The sequence below is a fragment of the Vulpes vulpes genome, chromosome X (genome assembly GCF_048418805.1).
Source record: "Vulpes vulpes isolate BD-2025 chromosome X, VulVul3, whole genome shotgun sequence".
Taxonomy (NCBI): Eukaryota; Metazoa; Chordata; class Mammalia; order Carnivora; family Canidae; genus Vulpes; species Vulpes vulpes.
In genome coordinates, this window is record NC_132796.1 from 9,276,097 (window position 1) to 9,304,071 (window position 27,975).

A 27,975-nucleotide genomic window follows, 5' to 3' on the forward strand; every position below is an offset into this window, starting at 1 on the left:
CTGGGGGGCTCAGCGGTTTAGCGCTGCCTTCAGCCCAGGGCCTGATCCTGGGGCCCCGGGATCGAGTCCCACGTCGGGCTCCCTGCGTGGAGCCTCTTCTCCCTCTGCCTGTGTCTCTGCCTCTCTCTCTCTCTCTCTCTCTCTCTCTGTCTCTCATGAATAAATAAATAAAATCTTTAAAAAAAAAAGAAGTATTGATGTTTACCGCCCATGTAAGCATCACTTATATGATCTGTGCATTAATTCCAGTACTTCTAAAAAAAAATAATATGTTTACTTTGCTTCTGTTTAGCATTTGCTGAGATAGTACATATAAAGCAGTTAAAACAGTGTCTGGCTTGTAACAACATCCCTGGAAAGATCTTGATTTTTATTGTATCTAGGGGCCAATCTGGGGCACCAGCGACTTTCAGCATATTAACCCTGATTGTCATCAGCTCACCTCCCCACGCCAACCTGCCTTCTTCACATTCTTTCCAGGTGGACGAGGTGGCCTATAGGCCTTTAAACATGCCTACTGATATTTTGACTCTCTCTACAGAAGGACCCAATCATCAGTTAAGAAGAAGGAACAGTTCTCATGAAGACCCCACTTCGAGAAGCAAGGCTTTATATGACACCAGACGACAAGTGCAGCGACCCCCCCGCTTTTTTTTACTGAAGTGAGTCAGCTAGCTGGAAGCTCTGCTACTGCTTACAAACCCAAGGGGCCTTTTCGGGGAGGCGGTGGGGTGTGGGGTGGACAACAGAGCAAGGTAAATTTAGACCTCTCAGATATCTATAGAATGGTGGTTCTCAATCTGGAGCGCTTCAGCCCCTCAGGGGATATTTTGCAATGTCTGGGGACATCTGTGGTTGTCACAACTGGAAGGGCAGTGCTACTGGCGTCTAGTGGGTAGAGGTCAGGGATGCTGCTCAATATCTTACAATGCAACAAAAAATTATGTCCCCCAAAAGGTCCATAGGGCTGAGGTTGAGAAAGTCACCCATACGACAAGAAGGAAGGTCAATCTACCGAGCTGTTTGGCTTTAGACAAGACATTGCCCCAGTTACGGTGGTAGAATTAAGAGGAACCTGGGGCTTCTGCAAACCTCCTGTCTGGGGTGGCTTTAACACTCATGCTCCTCCCCTAAACCCCCAACCTTGTGTTCACACTGGGAAGCTCTAGGGCTGGTAGCCTGGAGTCTCTGTGACCCATGCTTCCTGAAGACCATCTCTTCATCTCAGAAGACTCCAGACATAGAATCACTCCATGCCACCCAAAAAGGTATTTTCAACACTGGGACAAATTTGGATAATTTAACCAAGTAGATGTTTGAGCCGCTCTCAGGGAGTGGAGAGGGGAGGAGAGCAAACCCAAATCATATGCAAAAAAAAATTTTTTTCCATTAATCTAAAGAAAAATTTTGGTAGTCTCAAACGCCAGTTCTTAGAAGATAGAGTCTGATGTTTAATAATATTAGAAATGGTTTTCTGGAGTGTATCTCTAGTTTACATAACTTTGAGGAAGTAAATACTATTAATGGCTGTTTTCAACAGCACATTTTTAAGCCACGTTCCAGCATGTTTTGAAGCTACAGTCCTTTAAGATCTCTGAGATGTAAAATTCAGTATTTTCTCTTTCTCTTAGTTGATGCTATTGGGTCCATCTCAGGTTCATCTTGACCTCTTTTCTGCTCTGTTCTCTCTCTCTCTCTTTTTAAAAAGATTTTATTTATCCATTCATGAGAGACACACAGAGAGAGGCAGGGACACAGGCGGAGGGAGAAGCAGGCTCCCTGCGGGGAGTCCGATGCGGAACTCGATCCCAGGACCCCGGGATCACGCCCTGGGCCGAAGGCAGACGCTCAACCCCTGAACCACCGAGGTCCCCACCGCCCCTCCGCTCTGCTCTCTTCAACCAGACTTCTGTATTTCACGGTGGAAGAAGACTAAAAATGGTAAGAACAGCTAAGAGATTCCCTGAAAACGGGTGTGATCTGTAATCTTTTGCGGGGAGAACTGGAAGCAGCTGGCAAGAGAGATGCTTAAGAATTTGCATCTTGGTTATTTGCGGGGGAAACTTCTTCGTGATATTTCATAATCAAGATTAATCATGGGAGTCTTACATAATTTCAGATTAATCAAAGCTTGCTCTGTCCAACTTCCTGCAAGCGTTAATGCGGGCTGTCGTGAGGAAAAACAGATGCTTGGACTGAGGCAATCGCCTCTGTGGATCTCATTTGTCCATTCTGCATTTTTGGCTTTAAAACTGTACAAATCCCTGAAGTCACTTTGTGCTTTGTCCAGCATGTGGGGTCCTCTGAACGAGTACGTACGTGGGAAAACTCATAGGAGCAGTGGGGCAGGAGACCTGTGCTGGCAAAGAAACCAGGGGCGCTTGTGGACAGTCGCTGTGGCTGCAAGAGCAGGCTTTGTTCGAGAACGAATGAAACTGGGGGAAAGAGGCCTCAGTAGAGCCCTGGACTCGGTTGCCAGCACAGCAGGGACGTGTGGGGATTTACAGCCAAGGAGCAGAGTGGGGGGCGGTGGATAGAAAATGAGTAAGGGGACATCGGGGGTGGGGGGGCTTCTGGATGAGCCGACGGGCTGGGACTCTTGCTGCCAGCAGGCCAGGCAGATGGGCTGTCACCCGGAGGATGGGAGGGGCCGAGGATGATCAGGGATCAGTGGTGGGGGTTCTCACTAAACCCACCTACCAGCACTGGCGCTGAACCTGCACAGATGGACACAGAAACCCCAAACGTCAAGGCCTAGTGGCTGAGAGGGGCCTGAGTCCGGTTCAGCCAATGAGTGGCCCAGTCACCAAAGGCCTCCGAGCCCCACCTCCTCTGTCGAGGCAGAACATTCTAGTACCCCTCCAGGTGCCTTCCAGGGCCACGGTGAGGCTCAAGTCACAGAAGATGTGTTCCAGTTCTTTGCAAGCAGAATGAGCCATTAGAGAAGCCCCAAACTAGTTAGGAAAAGACGTCAGTGGACTTTTCCAGAAATTATTTTGTCCCCCAAGTGAGCTATGGTGGAGTGCGTTTCAGCGGGAACCCACTCCGATTTCTAGACCTGAATGTTGGCGCCAGGGCTCATGTTGTCCTGAGGTCTAATGAAGAGTTAACCACGGGGGGAGCTAAGTGACAAAGGAAACAACTGCTTATAGTTTCATTTCCTAGAAACTCAGATGTCTATTTTTAGGCCAACCCATGCCCACATCTGCCTTTGCCCCCTGAGGGATGGGATGAGGGGACTGGTGATAATAAAGACGGCTCAGAGTGACTGGCCACTAGCTACAGGCCACATGTCACGCTAAGGGCAGAGCGTTTCAGCTTCTAAGCCGCCCGGTGTGGTGCAGACGAGGGAAGCGGGTCTTCAGGGGCTTAAGGAGCCCGGGGGGTCATGCCCAGGCGCCCTGACTGCAGGAGCCATGCGGGGCCCCCCTGCTCTCCTAGGCCAAGCCCGCCGCACACCCATACCCAGGGGACCGTACGTGTGAACTTCTATTATGATGATCCCTTACGGCGGCCGACAAAAAGAACGACTGGTAGACCTTTTATAAGAGAAGATTTGGAAACAATTTTCAAAAGAAGAGATAAAAGAGGTCAGAAAACACAGGGAAATTATTCAACCTCTTTTGTTTACAAGATTTTATTTGGGGGATCCCTGGGTGGCTCAGCAGTTTAGGGCCTGCCTTCGGCCCAGGGCGTGATCCTGGGGGCCCGGGATCGAGTCCCACATCGGTCTCCCTGCGTGGGGCCTGCTTCTCCCTCTGCCTCTCACTCTCTCTGTGTCTCTCATGAATAAATAAATAAAATATTTTAAAAATAAAAGATTTGGGGGATCCCTGGGTGGCTCAGCGGTTTGGAGCCTGCCTTTGACTCAGGGCACGATCCTGCAGTCCCGGGATCAAGTCCCACATCGGGCTCCCCGCATGGAGCCTGCTTCTGCCTCCTCCTGTGTCTCTGCCTCTCTCTCTCTCTATGTCTATCATAAATAAATAAATAAATAAATAAATAAATAAATAAATAAATCTTTAAAAAATAAAAAATAAGAAAATAAAATATTTTATTTATTTATTTATTTATTTATTTACGTGAGAGAGAGACAGAGCACTAGCAGGGGGAGGAGGGGCAGAGGGAGAAGCAGACTCCCCGCTGAGCAGAGAGCCCGATGCGAGGCCCGATCCCAGGACCCGGGGATCATGACCCGAGCCAAAGGCAGGTGCTTAACTGACTGAGCCGCCCAGGCGCCCCTATTCAACCTTATTAATAGTTATATGTCCTATCCTTTGATATGGAAACTCCACTTCTAGAAACTCTTTTTAAAGGCATGATCAAGGATGTGGCAAATTATTTATAGAATAGTCTATGCAGGGATCCCTGGGTGGCGCAGTGGTTTGGCGCTTGCCTTTGGCCCAGGGCGCGATCCTGGAGACCCGGGATCGAATCCCACGTCAGGCTCCCGGTGCATGGAGCCTGCTTCTCCCTCTGCCTATGTCTCTGCCTCTCTCTCTGTCTCTCTGTGACTATCATAAATAAATAAAAATTTAAAAAAAAAATTAAAAAAAAAAAAAGAATAGTCTATGCAGCGTGGCAAAGAGAGCATCTCATGCCAATGTTGGGGAGGGATTACTTAAATGTGATTCCCCATCAAATCATGTTTGTTTTAATTAATTAATTGATTTGTAAAGATTTTATTTATTTATTTTAGAGAAAGAGAGTGTGTGCCAGTGGGAGGGAGGAGCAGAGGGGGAGGGGGAGGGAGGGGAGAAAGAATCTCAAGCAGACTCAGTGCTGAGTGCAGAGCCTGACGTGGCACTCGGTCTCACGACCCTGAGATCGTGACCTGAGCCAAAACCAAGAGTTGGATGCTCAACTGACTGAGCCCCCCCAGGCGCCCCTCAAATCATGTTTTTTTGTGAATTTTTTTTTTAGATTTTATTCATGTATTTATTTGAAAGAGAGAGAAAGAGATAGCATGAATGGAGGGCAGGGAGAGGGAGAAGCAGGCTCCCCACTGAGCAGGGAGCCCCACATGGGGCTTGATCCTGGGGGCCTGAGATCATGACCTGAGCTGAGCTTAACCAGCTGGGCCACCCAGGGGCCCCTCAAATCATGTTTTTTAAAAGAACACTGAAACACACAGAAAGTACTTATAAGATAGTGATAAATGGAAACAGCAAGCTAGAAATTGGTAAGTATCGTATATTCCTGGTGTTTTTAACGTGCACACGCTAGATGCTTACTCGGCGTTGGCTCATCTGGGAGGATGTTTTACACGAACACATGTGTTACCTATTTTTGTTAATAGTTTCTCAAAACAGCCCTGCATTCTAACCATTTTACAGTTGAGAAATGAAGATTCTCATGAGGCAAAGTGATTCACCAAAGTCAGAGAGCTCTTATGTGGTACGATAAGAATTGAATATCAAATCTTTCTGGGATACCTGGGTGGCTCAGTCAGTTGAGTGTCTGATTCTTATTTTGGCTCAGGTCATGATTTGAGGGTCCTGAGGTCAAGCCCCGCATCAGGCTCCACACTCAGCAGGGAGTCGGCTTGAGATTCTCTCTCCCTCTTCCCCTCCCACCCTCCTCCTGCTCGTGTTCTCTCTCTCTCTCTCTTTCTCTCTCTCTCTTTCTAAGATAAATCTTTAAAAAATTTTTTTAAATAAAATAAAATGAAACCTTTCCCCCAACAAACCCCTAGCTAAGACTGGAATGCTTCTCACTACGTGAAATAGACACAGCAATGGGGCGATCGGTATTAGAAGGAAACGTGTCGATATGTACCCGTGGTTAAGCAGTTTTAAAAGTAAAAACGTTACTCTGCTCTCGACTATAATATATTTCTTTGTGGCCCAGCAAAGAGGTAATGAGAAATTTATTTCCTAAATTAACCAACATTTATTTTATTTTTAAGATTTTACTTATTTATTCATGAAAGACACAGAGAGAGGGAGAGAGGCAGAGACACAGGCAGAGGGAGAAGCAGGCTCCATGCAGGGAGCCCGACATGGGACTCGATCCTGGGACTCCAGGATCACGCCCTGGGCCGAGGGCAGGCACCAAACCACTGAGCCACCCAGGGATCCCCAAACCTGATCATTTAAACATTTGAAAGATTGTGCTACAGTTAAATCCGATCATTACAGATGAACCAACCAGTGTCTTGCAGGCCAAGGGCAGATCCCTTCTGTCTCAGAAGCTTACCAAAGCTTGGGGCTGAGCGGCACACCGTGGCCACGGCCCATACCCGGTTCGCCACCTACGTCTGCACAGCCTACAAGCCAAGAAAGCCCTCAGTTTTTGAGTGATCGAGAAAGTCAGAGGAAGAATACTATTTCATGACCCATCCCATTTCTGTTAAATTCAAATTTCCGTGCTCGCAAATAGTGTTATTGTTTGGTTAGCTACGGTCTGTAATTGCTTTGGCACTATAGGGCATCCTCCTCGTTGGTTGAGTAGTTGTGACCCAGACCGTGTGGCCTGCGAAACATAAAATACTTACAAACAAGTGAAAACAAGTGCCGATGGTTTGGTGGTGGTTTATGGGAAGCGAGCACACAGGGTGTAAGGTCAAATAAGATTTAGTCTCTTCTGGTCTTGGGTGCCTGTCGTGATGGGTAATAGCTGTCAAGTTCCTCGCTTATGTAAGACGACTTTCTATCATTTTATTCTCTTATTTTGAAAACTAAGTCTGTTGGGCTAAAATGGTAAGAAATAAATGATGAAACGTCTCTTTATTTTTAGAGTGAGTTGATTATATCCTTAGAGTTTTTTTTTTTTTTTTTGGTTATATAATGAGACTTTGACGTTTATGGTAATTACATTTTACAGAGATTAGTCTATAATTAGAAATCTTTCAAAATTTGCAAAAAAAAAAAAAGAGGGGGGCTACTTTGTCATAAATTTATTAGGGAAATTCCAAATAGAGTCTCAGTCTATAAAGTAAATAGAAAAAGAAGGAAACCAGGGGCTCCTGAGGTGGAGTGATTCACTAGCTAACTTCCCTATTCGCGGAGCGTGGTGGCCACATCGCTACCTCCTTCTGGAACAATTCAGGGCGCTGCCGAGTTGACCGGAGGGCCGTCCTGGGTGAGCTCCAGACAGCACAGCAGCGCAGCGCTCACACGAAGGAAACGGTATTTGAAGCAAAGAAGGAGGCCGTGCGGAATAACTTCCAGAAACCCTGAGCAGATGTGAGGGGCTTCCTTTTATTTATGGTTAAGATGGAAATTCAGAACCCGGAGCCTTGCTCCCCACCCTCGCGGTGGGTGCACAGTTGCACAGGTGCGTCCTGCAAACGGGCCCATCCATGCACCTTGTGTTCCCGGGGCCGGCGGCTCTGGGGTGGCCGTGGGACACGGCAAAGGGGCTGGAGAGGCGCCCCAGGGGACAGCCGGCTTCCGCAGGGTGGGGTCTTGGGCTCCTGATCTCCAGGAAGGAATACAGACTCTATGCTTGTTCACAGTCCCCACCCTCTGCACTTGACCTTTTTTTTTTTTATTGGAGTTCAATTTGCCGACACTTAGCATAACACCCAGTGCTCATCCCAAGTGCCCCCTCAGTGCCCGTCACCCAGTCACCCCCACCCCCTGCCCACCTCCCCTTCCACTACCCCTTGTTTCCCAGAGTTAGGGGTCTCTCATGGTTTGTCACCCTCACTGATATTTTCACTCATTTTCCCTCCTTTCCCTTTATTCCCTTTCACTATTTTTTATATTCCCCAAATGAATGAGACCATACAATGATTGTCCTTCTCCGATTGACTTACTTCACTCAGCATAATATCCTCCAGTTCCAACCACGTCGAAGCCAATGGTGGGTATTTGTCGTTTCTAATGGCTGAGGAATATTCCATTGTATCCATAGACCACATCTTCTTTATCCATTCATCTTTCGATGGACACCGAGGCTCCTTCCCCAGTTTGGCTATTGTGGACATTGCTGCTAGAAACATCGGGGTGCAGGTGTCCCGGCGTTTCACTGCATCTGTATCTTTGGGGTAAATCCCCAGCAGTGCAGTTGCTGGGTCGCAGGGCAGGTCTATTTTTACCTCTTTGAGGAGCCTCCACACAGTTTTCCAGAGTGGCTGCACCAGCTCACACTCCCACCAACAGTCTTCACTTGACCTTGAGGGCAAATCAGTTGTCTGAAAAGGCAGCTTTCACCTTTCCGGTAGTCCCAACCTCATTAACCCCGGGGGAGGGGGGGGCACGGTTTCACTGGCCACCTGGCAAGAGGCGAGTGAACTCAGATTCACAGGTTGCCAACAATTGCCCGCCGCCGCCGTGGCCTCCCCTTGCCTCCCGGGGGGCCCTCTCATTGTTTTGCAGCCAGCCATCGGTCCGGTTCCCCCCAGCCCAGCGGGGTGCAGGCCCCCGCCCGAAACGTGAGCTGCCTTCCTTCCCCGGTTTGCCTGGAAAAAGCACCAGAAATGTACATTCTAGAACTTCCTCCCCCGCCCCCCAGGGCGACTTGGCTGTTTTTCTGCTGTGTGATTTTCTTTTCTTTTTTAAGATGTTATTTATTTATTCCTGAGAGACACACACAGAGAGGCAGAGCCAGAGGCGGAGGGAGGGCGAAGGGCTGGGGTCCTTGCTGCCGGGGCGCCTCTCCTGCCGCACCTGCTGTCTGCTCACCTGGGGCTGCTAAACCTGCCTCCCGCTTCACTGTGAACGTGGGGACGAGGTCCTGCGCCCCTCGCCCGTCCTCTGCCCCCCCTTGCCCCCCTCAACGCCTTGGAGGTTCCCCAGCCCGGCCTGCAGATCGCCCCGAAATGCCGCAGTCCTGTGACTTCTGTGTCCTGGTCTCCAACTGGGTGCGGTTAGGTCGCTGGGTCTCTAACACCCGTGGGGTCGGGGCCCTGGGGCGGGGGCTGGCCTCCCCGGAAAACTCGCTAGCTCGCAGGTGCGGTGCCCGGGGCCACCCCTCAGCAGGTGCGTGCGAGCCAGGGCTGCTCGGTGCCGGACAGGCCCCGCGCACTGTCCCTTCTCAACACGGCCACCCGCGGCCGCCCCCAGGCCGTAGGGCTCCCAGAGTGGGGGAGAGACCGAGATCAGGGGCGAAGGAGCGAGCTCCGGGGGGGACGTGGGACCCCGGTCGCCTTTTCTCTCCCGGCCTTGGAAGCTCTGTGGCATCTCTTGCGCCGCTGCTGGCCGGGGAGTCACTCGCAGGAGCCGGCCTGTGGCCCAGGGGAGGGGGGGACGGGGTGGGGGAAATGGGGGGCCACTCAACCCCTGAGGGTGGGGTTGCTCCGCTCCTCGCTGGGGCTCCTCCCTGTTCTGCTGCTCACAGTCAATGTCCCAGCCGCAGTCCCTTCTCTCTATGTCATCATCATTGTCGTCGTCGTCATCATTAGTGCTTTTGGGTGTTGCTTTGTTGGTTTGGGGTTTTTCATCCCCACCAGCGTTATGTAACGTGCTCTTCTTTCCTCCTAAGACTGTCTCCCACCCCTGCCGGCCCTGCAACGCCTGCCAGGGGCTTTGTTTCCCTTGGTCGGAAATTCCCCAGCAATGTTTGCTGTTTCCAATCCCTCATTCTTCCAAGAACTTTCAAGTCCTATTTTCTTTGGCTTCACCTTCAAAATGTATCCAGGTCTGGCAAGTTCTCACCACCTGCACCCTTGCCAGCTGGGTCTGTTGCCTGAATCACTGTAATCGCCTCCTAACCGGCCTCCATCCTTCCACCTGTGCGCCCTCCCTGTCCCTTCTCAACACGGCCACCCGCGTGAGGCTTCCAGCACGTAGGTCAGGCTGCGTCACTCCCCAGGTTCCACGCAGAGTAAAAACCACCGTCCTCCGAGGGGTCAGCAGGGCCCGTGTCCTTGGCAGGGGCGGGAGGCCCTCCTCTTTGACTTCATCTCCTACTCATCTCCTCCCCCTACTTGGTCTAGCACCATCCCTTGCATAGGGTACATTCCCAATATGGTAGTTGAATGACTATGCGAGCATATAGTTCTTTATTACAGAACATAAAGCTCAGCATGCCTTTGAGTGTACACAGACTAGCCTGACATAGCGTTGCTGGCTAGCAGGTGCAATTCGTAAGGAATGCATCGTCCAAAAAGCCTCCTTTTCCCCTCAAGTTGGTCCCGCTCAAATTGTAAATATCTTTTTGTTCTTTGACAAATTTTCCCCCTTGATTTCGGCACACCAGTCTCGTTGCCACCTCTGCGAATATTCCGGCACAGTTTTGCGCCTTTGCATGAGGCTTACCCCTCTGCCTGGAATGCTTTTCCCCTGGATAGAGCTGCGTGGTCAACTTCCTCCTCCCCTCAAGATCTTTGCTCAAATGTCAACTCTCCGTGATGTCCACGCAAGCCGCCCATCTATGGTCACAAACCCATCTCCTGTGTCTGATCCCCTTTGCTCTGCCCTACGTTTCCTTTCCAACCCTTATACCACCTGACATCGATATGATTATCATGGAAAGTTCTATACTTTCCAGTTTATTATTTGGAGGACATAAGCTTCAGAAAGAGCAGGAATCTCCTCTGTTTGGGCCACCAATGTGACCCAATGCTTAAAAGTGGGCACCTGGCGCATGGCAGGTATCAGTAAATACTTGTTGAAATCCTCATTTTTCACAATTTTCCTTCCACATCGTTATGACACAATCTTATTGCCTGCTCTGTGATGTTTACTATGTTTTTAAGGGCAACCCGGGTGGCTCAGCGGTTTAGCACCATCTTCAGCCCAGGCCGTGATCCTGGAGACCTGGGATCGAGTCCCACGTCGGGCTCCCTGCATGGAGCCTGCTTCTCCCACTGCCTGTGTCTCTGCCCTCCCCCTTCTCTCTCTCTCTCATGAATAAATAAGTAAAATCGTTTTAAAAAGTGTTTTTAAGATAAAAGCGATACATGATCTTTATTTTTAAAAAAAAACAACAAAAAAACCCTCAAGGACTAGAAGATATAACACACTCTTTCCTACCTGGCAAAGACTCTGGAAGGTATCACCGTTCAGTTTCTCACATGTCTTTCTGTACTTTTCTCTGCAGATACAAATCAAATCTGTGTGTCTGTATTCATCACGAAGGGATCATATGTTATTTTCATGCTGTCTTAAAACTTCATTTTATTCTTTACAACTTAATAGCATAACCACACAGCTTTTCACCTATATGTCTGCCACATTCTCTTCAAAGGGATGTTTGGTGTTCCAAATGGTTTTAGCCATTTCCTCCCATTGATGGATCATCATCCAGTTCTTCCCAGTCTCACTAATTTCAGAGAGCTGAAGAAAACTCACAAAATGGTGTCACCTGAAGACACAGGACACCTGTTATGTGCTAGTGGTGGTTTTTTTCCTTTCTATGGACCCCTTAGAAGATTCACAGTGATTGGAAGCCTTGCTTTGACCATTTTGAAACAGCAGCAGCCGGTTCTGGGGGGTTAGGAAGACTCCCAGCTGAGGTCAGATGCTGGCAGATAAGTTTTGGGGGGCTCTGGAGGTCAGTTAGCTCAACCCGCACAGTTTGTGGATGAGAAGGTCAAGGTTCAGGAGAATTCAGTTGGTCGCCTTATATCCGCTAGAGAGGCTGACTCAGTTCCCGGGACGCTAGCCCCCAGAATAAACAGGTGAAGCCAGACTACAGTTGGTCTTCCTCTAGCTTGTTGCAAGACACAAACCACTTCGCCTCACTTCCCCACTGGGGCCAGCTGTCCTCGGAACTCCTCAGATTGCAGCTACACATCCGTTCCAAGCTTGCAAAGTCTTAAAAATAAAAACACTATCTGCAAAGTGGGACATTGGCAACCTCTTGGGAAATGGGTCTCCCTTTCAGTCATCATAGCTCTCTTAGCCGCAGACCTCCTGGCGGGAACCAAATGTGGGTCTCAAGTTGGGAGATCCTGGTTCTGAATATAAGAACCACACAAATGACACAACGCAGCCAAGAGGATATGTTTTGCTGCTTTGAAGGGTTTTTTGAAGCTTTCGTTTGAAGGGTGGGCAGCATTACCTTTAGGCCTGACTAGAGGTTGTCCTACAGCCTTGGTTGTCCATGCTGCTTTGCCCTGACTGCAGAGACTTCCAAGCACACACGGCCTCTGGGTGGCAGCTGCAGGGCCCTTTGGTTTTGAGTTGGGCAGGGATGGTGTCCAAGGCCCCTACTTGGTCTAGCACCGTCCCTTGCATAGGGTACATTCCCAATATGATTGTTGAATGACTATGCGAGCATATAGTTCTTTATTACAGAACATAAAGCTCAGCACGCCTTTGAGTGTACAAATTCACAGACTAGCCTGACATAGCGTTGCTGGCTAGCAGGTGCAATTCGTAAGGAATGCATCGTCCAAAAAGCCTCCTTTTCCCTTCAAGTTGGTCCCGCTCAAATTGTAAATATCTTTTTTGTTCTTTGGCAAATTTCTTTATGGAAACTCTAAATAGCAGGGCACCCAGGTGGCTCAGTCAGTTGACCAGCTGACTCTTGATTTCGGCTCAGGTCAGGATGTCAGGGTCAGGGGATCCAGCCCCACGTCGGGCTCCATGCTCAGCACAGAGTCTGCTGGGAATCCTCCCTCCTCCTCTCCCTCTACAGCTCCCCCTGCTTGCTCTCTCTCTCTCTCTCTCTCTCTCAAATAAATAAATCTTTTTCAAAAAAAACCTCTAAATAGTGCAATATGGAAACATTACAGTGCTCAGAATCCTTGAATGGAAATGGAGATAAATGAAGACACAGGCACGCACGCCAAGTGCGTTTGCTCTAACTTCACGAGGTAACTTGAAGAGGATTGGTCATCATGGAGTTTGACTCTTGGTTCAGAGTTGCCTCTCTGATTGCTGCCTCTTCAAGAGTGAAATGAGGATATTTATATGTCCTCTTAACCTCACCGTCAGGGCTCAATCATGTAGCATCAGCACCGTGTCCTCTTCAGCGTCTGGCACGTAATCACATGATAGAAAGCAGCCATTCAACAAAAATGACTAATGACCGTTCAATATGAATTCTACGTTTTCCATTTTAACAAAAAGAGACGATTTACTGAGAGAAGAGAACACCTGTGCATACAACGTCAAACATTCCCATTTTAACCGTATTGAGTTTGCTAATCGAGCATCCAAATTTACCCAGCATGTTTGCGTGTGTAATTAGCTGTGATTTGTGGCCAACGCTGAGCCCACGTCGGGGTGTATTCCCTTACTTTATAAATCAAATTACTGAAAGGCACATGTCTTTTGGCAGTTGTTGCCCAAAAAGCAAGCAAAACAGAATAATGTGGATTTGTATAAATCCATTTATTTGTATCAGATGAAAAAGTAGGCCTGGCTCAACACTGAGTGAACTCTTTTCAAAGACTTTCATTTATTTATTTATTCATATATTTTAAGAAATCTCTACACCCAATGTGGGGCTCACACTCACCACCCCAAGATCAAGAGTTACATGCTCTACTGACTGAGCCATCTGGGCGCCCCTCTAGCATTGAGTTCTTAGATCACCATTATGTGAAGCTCAGGTCCTCACTTTAGTCGGAGGCAGAGGGTTCCTGGTGGTCTGAAAGGGGGCATTTTTATACTTAAGGAATAAAGGAAAACTTCAGGAAAACTTCACATCTTTCTAAGGTTTGTTTGATTGATTGATTGATTTTAAGCGGGGGTCCTATGTGCCTCAGTCGGTTAAGCATCTGCCTTCAGCTCAGGTCATGATCCCAGGGCCCTGGGATGGAGCCCCACGTCGGGCCCTCTGCTCAGCAGGCAGCCTGCTTCTCCCTCTCCTTCCTGCTTGTGCTCTCTCTCACTATCTCTGTGACTATCTCTCTCTCTCTCAAATAAATAAATACAAACTTTAAAAAATTAAATAAAGAATAATAAAAATATTTTAGAGAGAGAGTGAGTACCAGCAGGGGGAGGAGCAGAGGGGGAGGGAAAGGGAGAGAATCTCGAGCAGACTCCATGTTGAGCGCAGAACCCAACACAGGGCTCCATCTCACGACCCTGGGATCACGGCCTGAGCCAAAACCAAGTGTCAGACACTCAATCGACTGAGCCACCCAGGAGCCCCAAAGCTTCACATCTTTCAGTCATCTTCTCAAGAATATCTTTTAAATTTGGAAGTTTCAAAGGGTATTACCTTTCTTTAACAAATTTAGAAAGGCTTTGTTCATTGAATCCATTTTTTCCCCCTCCTTTGCTTGGTCAGAACCCAACCTCTCATTGCAGTTAATCTTCTTGGTTCCATGATCCACGCAAGCTCACTGATACCTCGGAGTTCCAGGCTCCTGGTGCAGCGGGGGTGGGGACCCAGGAGACCTCCCGTCGACCCTAGAGCATCACAAGGGCCAGCGGGGCTGGGGCTCAGCTATGGAGCACAGGCTGTGCCTCTCCCAGGAGAGACAAATGAGCTCTGCACTGTCACTGGGGTTTCAGGTTCCAGGGAACAGAACTGAGAAAGGATCGAGTGGGGGCTTCTGCAGTTTCACTTGCCATGGCCTTCCTCTGACACCACTGTACCCCTTCCTTTTAGAGGCCCCCAGCCCTCCTGGTGTCTCCTCGCTTCCTTGTCAGCAATCTGACCTTTGGAATACTTCACTATTGAGGACCATTCAGTGCCTGTCTTCCATGGGATTGTAAGGACAGTCGAAGCCTTGATTTATTCAGCAGATATTGATCTCACGCTCACTATGTGGCAGGCATCATAAGGATAGAGCGCGTGGAGAGACAGGCCGGGTTCTGGACCTAAGAGTGTTCAGCTCCCAGGGAGAGGAATGGGTGCATTGACATAGAGCCTTCTAGAAAGGAGGTATAACAAAGCAGCCAAGAGTGCAAGCTGTGTGTCTGACTTGCCGGAGTCTTACCTTGGGCCGGTTCTGTGGGCTCTGCATTTCACTCTCCTCATTGCAAACAACCTATTTCTTAGAATCGCAATGACGAGGAAATCATTCGCTTGAAATCAGCAGCACGTGAACAGACGCACAGGCTTCGCAGGCAATGTAATTTCTTCTAATATTTGGCAGTCTTGGATTGAATTTGCTTAGAGTGAATTCTGTGCACAAGTTTAATACACCCGAAGATTTTGTCTAGACCAGGAGTTTGCAAATCGCGGCCTGGGGGCCAAATCTGTGTAGCCACCTGTGCTTGTGTGGCTCGTGAGCTAAGGATGGTTTTTATCACTTTGATGAGTTACATTCTAAATGGTAATTTAAATACCCATATAATTGCCTCAATTTTGCCCCAAATATATACTCTCTAGCTCTTCACAGAAAAAAGTTTGCCATCCCTCAGTCTAGACCTATGTTGTCTACTAGAACTTCCTGCAGGGATCCCTGGGTGGCTCAGCAGTTTAGCTCCTGCCTTCAGTCCAGGGCATGATCCCGGGGTCCTGGGATCGAGTCCCACGTCGGGCTCCCTGCATGGAGCCTGCTTCTCCCTCTGCCTGTATCTTTGCCTCTCTCTCTCTCTCTCTCTGTGTGTGTGTCTCATGAATAAATAAATAAAATCTTAAAAAAATAGAATTTCCTGCAATCTCTCTGCGTGCTCAACTACCGTAGCCTTGAGCCTAATGTGGCTCTTGAGCACCTGAAATATGGCTCGTGTAACAGAAACTGAATTTTAAAATTGCATTTGATTTTAATTAATTTAAATTTAAATGGCCACATGTGACTGGTGGCTATCATATTAGACAGAGCAGCTCCAGTCCATTTTAAATGTAAAGATTCTGTATTCCGTCAATGTTCCTCAGTCTCAATGTAATCAACTCCCCAGAGGCTGTATGAGTCAAGGGGAAGGCAGCAATCCTAATCAGATTCTTTGGCCTGGCCTGGCTTCCATTGTCTGCTGGAAAATACTTAATGGAAAGTGCTTGAAAAATGCATGTGAGCACACACTTATGTTCTCTTAAGGCTGCTATTGACTCTGTCCATTCATCTGCTTTCATTTGGGGTAAGGCAGGAGGCTTTTTCAACCCCGCGATGCCCCAGATTAAGGAAGTCTTAATCAACCTTGGAGTTCAGGCTGCAGGCAGAGAAAGCCTCCCTTGACCGAGCCGTACTTCCTTCCATTCTTGCTTGCAGATGGCTGACTTCAGCCATGGCTCATGCCTCCCCTAAGACTGCTAAAAACAGTAAGAGGTCATCAGCGTGCATCATCATTACAAATACCGCCACGCCATTTCCCCTAACAGTGAAGTCACACGTCACATTGGCACACTGAGGATGTTACGTACAGCGTGGTGACGGTAGTTAACAATACTGTATTGTGTATTTGAAAGTTGCTAAGGGAGTAGATCTTAAAAGTTCTCACTGCAAGAAAAACAATGGTAATGATGTGAGGTGTTAGCTAGACTCATTGTGATCATTCTCCAATATATGCGTTTATCAAATCATTATGTTGGACACTTTAAACTGATATAATGTTAGGATGTCGTTGTATCTCCATAAAGCTGGGAGAACGAAACAGAAGTCACAGTGGACGTGTGTCCCGCCTTCCAAGATGGCCTGGGTGATGGCTGTATCCGGTGTTGTGCAACGGTGTGGTATGCGTTGCGAGCTTTCCAGCCTCCAACATCGGCATCTGTCTTGCCCGTAGAGTAATGACATCGACATTACGTGTTTTAGGTTCTTTCACGAGCAGCAACCTACTCCCAAGTTCTACCTTTTACACTGGCTAAAAGTAGGCTATCTCTATTTCTAAAAGAAATGCAATTTCTATTGCATTTGTACAATAGAAAGTCCAGGGGCACCGGGGTTGCTCAGCGGCTGAGCATCTGCCTTTGGCTCAGGGCGTGACTCTGGGGTCCCAGGATCGAGTCCTGTGTCAGGCTCCCTGCATGGAGCCTGCTTCTCTCTCTGCCTGTGTCTCTGCCTCTCTCTCTCTCTCTCTCTCTCTCTCTCTCTCGAACAAATAAATCAATCTTTAAAAAAAAAAAAAAAGGGAAGAAAGAAAGTCCAGTTAACCCTGTCTTAGTATAACAACTTTGTGATTTCTCATCAACTCCTAGAGATCAGAGCCATTATTTATACTCTGCTCTAGGAGGTCGTGGGAGGAGGATCCGGTGCTCTGGATCGTCCACCTTGTTGCTTCGCCATCCCTAGCATATTTTCCTCATTTGCAAAAATCAAGCTAGGAGGCTACCACACCCATACTACAAGAAGCTAGATGGAAGTAGACAGGAAGAAGGGGAACAGCCCCGCCATTCAAGGACATATCCCAGAAATCACACGTCTCACTTCCTCTCACATCACATTGGCTTTAACTTAGTCATGTAGCCATGCTTAGCTGCAAGGGAGTCTGGGAAATAGAATCTTTTCTTCAGAGTGGTATATGTCCAACTATTTTTTTTCCCAACTATTAATGATGACTCTCTCACTATGAAATGAAAGAAAGGGGACAAAGATATGGGTAGAGATTTAACAATCTCTGGACTCAATGAGGCTGATAAAAATAACCAATTTAAAGTGTCAGAAAATACCCTGCATGAAATAAGAACAACATACAATTAAGCTTCACTGGGGCACCTGGATGGCTCAGTGGTTGAGCGTCTGCCTTTGGCTCAGGGCGTGATCCCAGGGTCCCAGGATCAAGTCCCACATCGGGCTCCCTGCATGGAGCCTGCTTCTCCCTCTGCCTGTGTCTCTGCCTCTCTCTGTGTGTGTTTTTCATGAATAAGTAAATAAAATCTTTAAAAAAAAACAATTAAGCTCCACCTCTACAAGTATCATCATCTTGTCTGGAAAGAACTAATGGTCTTTCCACGTTTTAATTTTAAATCCACATATTTTTTCTCTCCTCCACTGTGAGTTGAGCTTTTTAAGGGCAGGGGCTGTGTGTTTGCTGCCCCTAGTAGGTATTCAATAAATACTTGTCAAATGAAAGAATGACTGTGTCAGTGGAATCCTGATTTTTTTTTTTAATGAATTCTTTCTCACCAGGTACTTGGTATAATTCCTAGCTAAGGAATTGTTGGAGAATTTTCTGGTCTGGGTCCACTGTCTTTTTTTATTATTATGAAAGATTTTATTTATTTATCTATGAGAGACACAGGGAGAGAGGCAGAGACACAGGCAGAGGGAGAAGCAGGCTCCCGTGGGGAGCCTGATGCGGAACTTGATCCCAGGGCCCGGGATCATTCCCTGAGCTGAAGGCAGGTGCTCAACCGCTGAGCTACCCTGGCATCCCCGGGTCCACTGCCTTGGTTCCGGACAGTTGTTGGGTCCTTGACGTGTCTCGTACTGTTGGTTCTGTGTCCACCACTCTCTTGGAGGGGGCTCTTCTGCTGGGCACAGTGGCTGCCTCACAAGGGGACGTGGGTGGAGTACCAAGCCAGGACTGGGAGCCAGTTCTTCCAACCCTCATTCCAAAGTGGTATTTCACAGCCTTGTGTGTACTCAGGGCAGAAGATGAGAAGAGGGAGCGACTACTTCTGTCTGGGTTCATCCCAGAGAGTGCCTTGAAGAAGATGAATTCGAAGTGAGCAATAGAAAGCGGAGCTTTTGAAACCTTTCTCCCTGAGGAATCCTTGGGCAAATAGATGAAATAGACTGTTATCCCCTGGCAATGTGGGGCTTTAGCCTAAAGCAATCTACTCCAAGGAGATATTTCTTGGAAGTATTTTGCTTTATTTCATTCATTCATGCTTTCATTCTTCTATTCATGTATTTAGCAAGCATAATACAACACGAATTAAGTGCCGGGCATTGTTTTATACAAGGACACACAAAGCCCTACTCTCTCAGAGCTTATCTATCTTCTCATGCAAGAGAGACATTAAACAACTAAGCACATGAATCGCAAGCACACAAACTATCGGCAAGGTAATTTCTGATTGTGCTAAGGGCCATGAAGGAAATAAAGCAGGGCGGTCTAGCACAGGGTACAGACATATATGCACCCCACTGCACCTCAGTGGACTCATCCCTAAAATGGAAATTAATAGTAGACATCCACAGTTCCAAAATCCCCAGACTGAAAGCTTTGTCCTAACTCAGTCAATGGCAAACACATGACCTGAATTCATTTGGAGGTGAATCTTGATCTGAACTGAACAAACTAGTTCTTTTCTTCCTTGTCTACTTGTGTGCTTGCTTGCTTTTCTTGCTTTTCCTTCCTTCCTTCCTTCCTTCTTTCCTTCCTTCCTTCCTTCCTTCCCCACTTACTGTGGAGGCTTCTTTGTTTCACTGCAGAAATTTTTATGTGTTTGATTATGGGATGCTGCCCTGGGCCCCAGTAGGAAGATTACATAATGCATGGCTATGTGATACCTTCTAAGGTCTGAAAAATTCTTAGTTCCAAAACACATCTAACCCCAAAGGTTTTGGGTAAGGATTGAGGATCTGTAGTACCACTCACATGTGGTTATTATGAGGATTCAATGGGTTAATATATTTACACCCTGAAAATGAGGCTCAGAATAGAGTAAGTGCTACCGAAGTTAACCAAAGTTACGGTCACCATCACTAGTATTACATGGAAGCGTATTGACGTAAGTTGGCCAGAGACGGTCTGTCTGAATACGTGTTATCTGTGCAGACCCCTAAGGGATGAGGATGACCTGGCTGTGGGAAGAGGAGGGGAAAGATAATTTCAGGAAGAGGGAACAGCAAGTGCCAAGACTGGCTCGAATGCAGAACAGAAAACAGGCCAGATGTCTGGCGTGTGGTCAAAGTAGGGGGAGGATGGTTCAAGGTCATGGAAGTAGGCTGGAGTCAGAACATGCGTGATATAAGCAGTAACGATTCGTTGTAGTTGATGTGATTCATGTTTAGAAAGACTGCTCTCATGCCATTTGATGAAAGAATTGTAGAGGAGAAGGAGAATTGGGAGGACCAGTTTAGAGTCTCTTGTGGTAGTCCAGGTAAGACCTAATGGCTAATGGCAGGAAGGAGGTGATAGTAGATGAGGAGAAAAGTGGACAGGTGCAAGAAAAAAGTCTAGAAATAAGGGAGAAAGAGGGGCACCTGGGGGGCTCAGTCATTTAAGCATCTGCCTTTGGCAGGTCATAATCTCAGGGTCCTGGGATCGAGAGCCCCATGTTCCTCAGCAGGGAGTCTGCTTCTCTCTCTCTGCCCCTCCCCCCTTGTGCGCTCTCTCTCTCTCTCTCTCTCTCTTTCTTTCTCTCAGATAAATAAAGATCTTTTTAAAAAAGAGAGAGATAAGGGAGAAATACTTTGGGAGAAATACTTTCTGATTAATTTTTCCTTCTAGTTCATACTACGTCCATAGGTAGAGGCTAAAAACTCCACAGTCATGGTCGCAGGTGTGTTAAGGGCAGGGTCTGCTGGACGCAGCTCCTACGGGCTTGCCAGGGGGGCTCTGCACATCTCTCTCCAACTCCGCATTCAATGACATCACAATGGCAGCTCACACTATGGGAACTAGAAAATGCTATAAATCAGGATTTAACAAATCAGAGGTGTGGGGCGGGGGGGAGACAGCCAGTTGCTAAACATTGACCAGCACACCACTGTTATTTTTTTTCTACAACTAAACTAGAGCATCTACTTCCCCCCATCATAGAACTAGGCATATTTTGGAACCTTGGTGTGGTGATTGCTGTCACTTCATGTCTTTAACTCTGCTAATTCAGGGATCTTCCCAGTTCTTCCCAGGAACTCGTCTAGGTTTGTGAGAGTGGGATCAGAAGAGGGCACCTGGTTCACGATTTGTCCTTTACTCATTTTGGCCCCCTTCGGAATACAACTCACCTCCCAGGTCCATAGTAATGCCCTTAGCAGCATTACTTTTTACCTTCTGATAGCGGGGTTCACGAACCCATCGTGTCTTCTGACAGAAGCATAGCTGGAGATGGGGTCCAGGGTCTGGGATCCTATACTCAGGAACCATAAAAATAACTCACTCTCCTTCTCCCCTTTTCTCATCTTGACTCAACTCCTCCTCCCTGAGTGATGAACATTTCTCCTAAATCTTCGAGTAAGATTGATGCTCAAGGGAGATAGACCTTATTTATCTAAGGGCTTCCTGTACACCCTGGCCTATTGCCATCTTCCCAGGGATTTGATTCCTCCAGATTGGAAGGTAAAGCCTTAAGGGATAACCAGAATTCTGCTGGGTAGAAATGATAGAAAAGAGAAGTCCAGGTGAAAGGACTTGCAAGTCAGGAACACAAACTGGGCTTGGGTTAGTGACTAGAAAAGCTGGCAGGGCAGTGTATTAGGAAGGCCTGGACAAGTAGATAGGGAATAAATTATGGAAGACTTTGGATGTCATGATAAAAAGTTAAGGCTCATTCTGTAAAAAAAAAAAAAAAAAAAGAGAGAGAGAGAGAGAGAGAGAAATCATTTTAAAGATTGTGGAGTAAAGTAATCTGATTAATGTTTGGAAAGTTTAAATGGTTAGGGTGGATTGGGAGAGTGAGAGCCTGAGCACAAAGATGAGGCTTTAGAGTGGACCAAGGGTGAATAATCTCGACTGAAATTGTGTCAGCTAAAATTGGCAAAGCGAGGAGGATGCCAAGAAGGTCAATGAAGAATGTCAACTGGACTCAGTGAATGATTTTCATGAGGAGGAGAAGAGGAGACAAGGTGGTGAAAGGCGGGGGGGGGGGGGGGGAGACAATGTTGTACCTCTAAGCTCAACAAAGGTTGGGCGTGTAAATGTGTATGAAGAAGTCCTTTAAGATCCTTCTGAACCATCTTGGATCAGAGAAAAAGAAAGCTGAGGGGAAAATTGCTTATTTACCTTCTATTGGAGGAATTAAGGGAAGTAGGCATTTGGTTTCTTAGACATCAACATAATTGGTTGATTCAGTCCATTGGGAGGACAAAAGCATTAATTGATCTAGAAGCCTATTGTAGAGACACAGGCCAGATCGTTCCATGGATAAGCACCAGCTAAACTAAAACCAGTGTTCTGGAGTAGAATATTGATAGAAATCTTGAAACTTGAAGGCTAGTCTCTGGTTAAACCACCCTCTAAGGCAGGGCCAGTCCAAGTTAATATGATGACTGGCAAAGCTCTTCAGTACTCCCCATACTACCTTTCAAGGTCTTTCTCCCCAAGGTCCCGGGGTCTCTCATGCTAAACCTGGTTGCCCAAGAATCACCGTTATGAGTAGGTTTCCATATGTCCCAGTTTGCCTGAGAGAGTCTTGGTTTTCTGCCTGTAGTCTTAGCGAAATTATTAATAGGCTCCCCTTCCTTTCACTCCCATGAGTATCCTCTTTGATCAATCAGGAATCACCAAGGCAATGGCCTGACTCTCTGCTCTCTCCTTTCCAAATTTATGTAATGCAAAGCAAAAGTGTAGGGGAAATGCTCATTCCCCAGATCATCTTGGATTTCCAAAAACAATCCAAGAGGAAAGCCAGCTCATAGGATGGCAGTGCCGGAATGGCACAGTTGAGTGTCCTTGGGCAAATGAGCTATTATTGCTGAGTGGGGTCTTAATCCGTAGAATAGGGATGATAGATCTCTTAATTTTTCTACTTAGAATATTAAGAGGTTTGAGTATTACGAAGGCCTCTTGTAACGTGTACCAGAAGAGGCTTAGCAAGCAAACAGTAATGGCATGAAAGTCTTTTTTTTTTTAAGATTTTATTTGTTTATTTGACAGAAAGAGTGAGAGCACAAGCAGGGGGAGCAGCAGAGGGAGAAGCAGGCTCCCAGCTGAGTAGGGAACCCGACGTGGGGCTCGATGCGGCGCTCGATCCCAGGACCTGGAGATCGTGACCTGAGCCAAAGGCAGATGCTTAACCCACTGAGCCACCCAGGCGCTCCAGCACTAAAGACTTAATGTGTTATTCTTCCCAATGCATTTTCGTTTTAATATTCCTTCATCCCCAAATTTCAGACTTTGGCAACTAGTTGACAACCCTTCTGTTATACTATTTTATTTTTTTTTTTTTTTTTTTTTTTTGTTATACTATTTTAAATAACAGCGAGTAAGAAAATGCTTCTTCGGGATCCCTGGGTGGCGCAGTGGTTTGGCGCCTGCCTTTGGCCCAGGGCGCGATCCTGGAGACCCGGGATCAAATCCCACGTCGGGCTCCCGGTGCATGGAGCTTGCTTCTCCCTCTGCCTATGTCTCTGCCTCTCTCTCTGTGTGTGACCATCATAAATAAATAAAAATTAAAAAAAAAAGAAAAAGAAAATGCTTATTCTAACACCTTCAAAGCTATGGAACTGAAGAGCTAACGTGCTAAAAGCTAAATGTGTAACTTGATTATTATGACCCTCAGTAGTAGGTTCATCATAACGTCAGGGGGTGGGAAGATGCAATGGAGAAATAAGACCTGGGTTGTATCTTTTAAACTGTAGCAAAAGGGGATCCCTGGGTGGCTCAGCGGGTTTAGCGCCTGCCTTCGGCGCAGGGCGTGATCCTGGAGACCCGGGATGGAGTCTCACGTCAGGCTCCCTTCATGGGGCCTGCTTCTCCCTCTGCCTGTCTCTGCCTCTGTGTGTGTGTGTCTCTCACGAATAAATAAATAAAATCTTTTTAAAAAATAAATAGGGATCCCTGGGTGGCACAGCGGTTTGGCGCCTGCCTTTGGCCCAGGGTGTGATCCTGGAGACCCGGGATCGAATCCCATGTCGGGCTCCCGGTGCATGGAGCCTGCTTCTCCCTCTACCTATGTCTCTGCCTCTCTCTCTCTCTCTCTCTCTCTCTCTCTCTCACTGTGTGCCTATCATAAATAAATAAAATAAAATTAAATAAATAAATAAATAAATAAATAAATAAACTGTAGCAAAAGAGAGGCAGCAAATGGGACATTTCAAATCTGATTCTTGATATATTTTAGAATGATTTAGAATGACGCTGATTTGTTCTTTCTTATGCTTTCAGGTGTTTCCAATGTGGACATTGAAGAGACAGTTCTTTGTCCTTTTGAACATAATCCTAATTTCCAAACTCCTTGGAGCCAGATGGTTTCCTAAAACTCTGCCCTGTGATGTCAGCCTGGATGCTCCGAAGGCCCATGTGATTGTGGACTGCACGGACAAGCACCTGACGGAAATCCCGGGAGGCATTCCCTCCAACGCCACCAACCTCACCCTCACCATTAACCACATACCCGGCATCTCTCCAGCCTCCTTCCACCAGCTGGACTATCTGGTAGAGATCGATTTCCGATGCAACTGTGTACCTGTTCGACTGGGGCCGAAAGACCATCTGTGCACCAGGAGGCCACAGATTAAACCCAGAAGCTTTAGCAGCCTCACTTATTTGAAATCCCTTTATCTGGATGGAAACCAGCTTCTAGAAATACCCGAGGGTCTTCCTCCCAGCTTGGAGCTGCTGAGCCTCGAAGCCAACAGTATCTTCTCTGTCATGAAAAATAACCTAACAGAACTGACCAACATAGAAAGGCTCTACTTGGGCCAAAACTGTTATTTTCGCAATCCTTGTAATGTTTCATTTTTCATCGAAAAAGATGCTTTCCTAAGTCTGAAAAATCTAAAATTGCTCTCCCTCAAAGATAACAACATCACGTATGTCCCTACTACTTTGCCGTCTACTTTAACAGAACTCTACCTTTATAACAACGCCATTGCAAAAATCCAAGAAGATGATTTTAATAACCTCAATCAACTGCGCATCCTCGACCTAAGTGGAAATTGCCCTCGTTGTTACAATGTCCCATTTCCTTGCACACCCTGTGAAAATAATTCGCCCCTACAGATCCATGAGTCAGCTTTCGATGCATTGACAGAATTACAGGTGTTACGTCTACACAGTAACTCTCTTCAGCGTGTGCCCCAGCGATGGTTTAAAAACATTAAAAAGCTCAAGGAGCTCGATCTGTCCCAAAACTTCTTGGCCAAAGAAATTGGGGATGCCAAATTTTTGTATCTTCTTCACGACCTTGTCCAACTGGATCTATCTTTCAATTATGAACTTCAGGTCTATCGTGCAGCTCTGAATCTGTCCGACGCGTTTTCTTCACTGAAAAACCTGAAAGTGTTGCGCATCAAAGGATACGTCTTTAAGGAGCTGAGCAGCCATCATCTCTCTCCGTTACAGAGCCTTACCAATCTCGAAGTTCTTGATCTCGGCACTAACTTCATAAAAATTGCGGACCTCAGCATATTTGAACAATTTAAAACACTGAAAGTCATAGACCTTTCAATGAATAAGATATCCCCTTCAGGAGATTCAGGTGGAGTTGGCTTCTGCTCTAGCACCAGAACCTCTGTCGAAGGGCATGCGCCTCAGGTCCTTGAGACATTACATTATTTCAGATATGACGAGTATGCAAGGAGTTGCAGGTTCAAAAACAAAGAGACTCCTTCTTTCTTGCCTTTTAACAAAGATTGTTACATGTATGGGCAGACCCTGGACCTAAGTAGAAACAACATCTTTTTTATCAAGTCCTCTGATTTTCAGCATCTTTCTTTCCTCAAATGCCTAAATTTGTCAGGAAATACCATTGGCCAAACTCTCAATGGCAGTGAATTTCAGCCACTAGTGGAGCTGAAATACTTGGACTTCTCTAACAACCGGCTTGATTTACTCTACTCGACGGCATTTGAGGAGCTACGCAAACTGGAAGTTCTAGATATTAGCAGTAACAGCCATTACTTTCAATCAGAAGGAATCACTCACATGCTAAACTTCACCAAGAACCTAAAAGTTCTGAAGAAACTGATGATGAACAACAATGACATCGCTACGTCCACCAGCAGGACCATGGAGAGCGAGTCTCTTAAAATTCTGGAATTCAGAGGAAATCACTTGGATGTTTTATGGAGAGATGGTGATAACAGATACTTAAAATTCTTCAAGAATCTGCTGAACTTAGAGGAATTAGACATCTCTGAAAATTCCCTGAGTTTCTTGCCTTCTGGAGTGTTTGATGGCATGCCTCCGAATCTAAAGACTCTCTCCTTGGTCAAAAATGGGCTCAAGTCCTTTCACTGGGAAAGACTCCAGTATCTGAAGCATCTAGAGACCTTGGACCTCAGCTACAACGAGCTGAAGATTGTCCCTGAGAGATTATACAACTGTTCCAGAAGCCTCAAGAAGCTGATTCTTAAGTATAATCAAATCAGGCAGCTGACAAAGCATTTTCTACAAGATGCTTTCCAGTTGCGATATCTGGACCTCAGCTCAAATAAAATCCAGATTATCCAGAAGACTAGCTTTCCAGAAAATGTCCTCAACAACCTGGAGATGTTGCTTTTGCATCATAACCGGTTTCTGTGCACCTGTGATGCTGTGTGGTTTGTCTGGTGGGTCAACCACACAGAGGTGACTATTCCTTACTTGGCCACAGATGTGACTTGTGTGGGGCCAGGAGCACACAAGGGCCAGAGTGTGGTCTCCCTGGATCTGTATACCTGTGAGTTAGATCTGACTAACCTTGTTCTGTTCTCATTTTCCCTATCGCTGGCCCTTTTTCTGATGGTGATTACAACAGCAAACCACCTCTACTTCTGGGACGTGTGGTACAGTTACCATTACTGTAAGGCCAAAATAAAGGGGTATCGGCGTCTGAAATCACTGGACTCTTGCTATGATGCTTTCGTTGTGTATGACACTAAAGACCCAGCAGTGACCGAATGGGTTTTGGATGAGCTGGTGGCCAAGCTGGAAGACCCAAGGGAGAAACATTTCAACTTATGTCTTGAAGAAAGGGATTGGTTACCAGGGCAGCCAGTTCTGGAAAACCTTTCCCAGAGCATACAGCTTAGCAAAAAGACGGTGTTTGTGATGACGAACAAGTATGCAAAGACCGAGAACTTTAAGATAGCATTTTACTTGTCCCATCAGAGGCTCATGGATGAAAAAGTGGACGTCATTATCTTGATATTCCTTGAGAAGCCCCTTCAGAAATCCAAGTTCCTCCAGCTCCGCAAGAGGCTCTGTAAGAGTTCTGTCCTGGAGTGGCCAAGAAACCCACAGGCTCACCCATACTTCTGGCAGTGTCTGAAAAATGCCCTGGCCACAGACAATCATGTGACCTACAGCCAGGTGTTCAAAGAGACGGTCTAGGCCTTCTTTGCAAAATGGGGCTGCCTGACTCACCGAGGAGAAGCTTGGCTGCCTAGATTTTCTCTTCGATGTCTCACTAGAAGGGTGTTCGTAAATTCTCTAAGACCCAGGATGGCCCATAGCAGAGAGGCTAGTGGAAGTTGGAAAATGGAATTTATATGATGCGTCGAGTCATCTTACTTATCTCTCTGTGACTCCATTTGCACTGGAGCCTCTCCTTTCTGTTCCTGGATAGATGCTATTGGGAGGACGGCGGCAAGGAGAGGACACGAGGCTCTGACTCTCCTGTAATTCTCTAGTGATTATTAAATAGACGTGCAATCACAGACTACTGAGAAGAATTGCACTTCCTCCCGAAGAAGAACTACTGGTATGTGTAGAAATCGGGTCAAAAACGCTCGGGGCCTGCGTACAGGACATTAAAATGTAGCAGAGTTTGTGAAATGAAAACCCAGTCAACTCGTCGCCTGATGGTTTCTGTATCATCCAGCGCCCCTTTCTGTGCAGACCCAGAGCTGGGTCCCCACGGAGGATTGCCTACGTGCCACTGTCTCTTCGCCCTTGGGCCTGTTGCTGGGTCCCGGGTGGAAATAGTGAGAAACACCCTTACCACTGGTGGGCTTGGCCTACTTACAAATGGAAAAAAATTGGAGTTGATCTGCCTTTATACAAATGAGGCTTTTTACCTTTGATGATAATTCACCTGCTCAAGTATTGTTACGGACTGAACGTCTGTTCCCTCCCAAATTCAGATGTTGAAGTGCCAACTCCCAGTGGGATGGTGTCAGGAGGTGGCCTTTGGGGGGTGATCAGGCCACAAGGGTGGAGCCCGCAGGAATGGGATCAGTGCCTTATCAGAAGATAGCAGAGGGACGCCAGGGTGGCTCAGGGGTTGAGCATCTGCCTTTGGCCCAGGGCATGATCCCGGGGTCCCGGGATCGAGTCCCACATCGGGCTCCTCGCAGGGAGCCTGCCTCTCCCTCTGCCTGTGTCTCTGCCTCTCTCTCTGTGTCTCTCATGAATAAATAAATAAAATCTTTAAAAAAAAAAAAAAGACAGCGAGACCTAGCTTGCTGTGTTCCCACCACGTCCCTGT

General features: G+C 47.0%; 1 protein-coding gene across 3 annotated transcripts; it reads left to right on the forward strand.

Moving 5' to 3' along the window:
• Positions 1-1,157: 1,157 nt before the first annotated feature.
• Positions 1,158-27,933, forward strand: TLR7 (toll like receptor 7). 3 transcript variants are annotated; one of them, XM_072743164.1, is made up of 2 exons: positions 1,158-1,268; positions 23,730-27,933. In XM_072743164.1, the coding sequence occupies exons 1-2, from the start codon at positions 1,254-1,256 to the stop codon at positions 26,877-26,879; spliced, it is 3,165 nt and encodes a 1,054-aa protein (XP_072599265.1). In that variant the 5' UTR covers positions 1,158-1,253; the 3' UTR covers positions 26,880-27,933. The 3 variants fall into 3 exon arrangements, with proteins under 3 accessions (XP_072599265.1, XP_025871095.2, XP_072599266.1); XM_026015310.2 differs by lacking the exon at positions 1,158-1,268 and adding an exon at positions 1,715-1,941; XM_072743165.1 differs by lacking the exon at positions 1,158-1,268 and adding an exon at positions 19,679-19,782.
• The last annotated feature ends 42 nt before the right edge of the window (positions 27,934-27,975 follow it).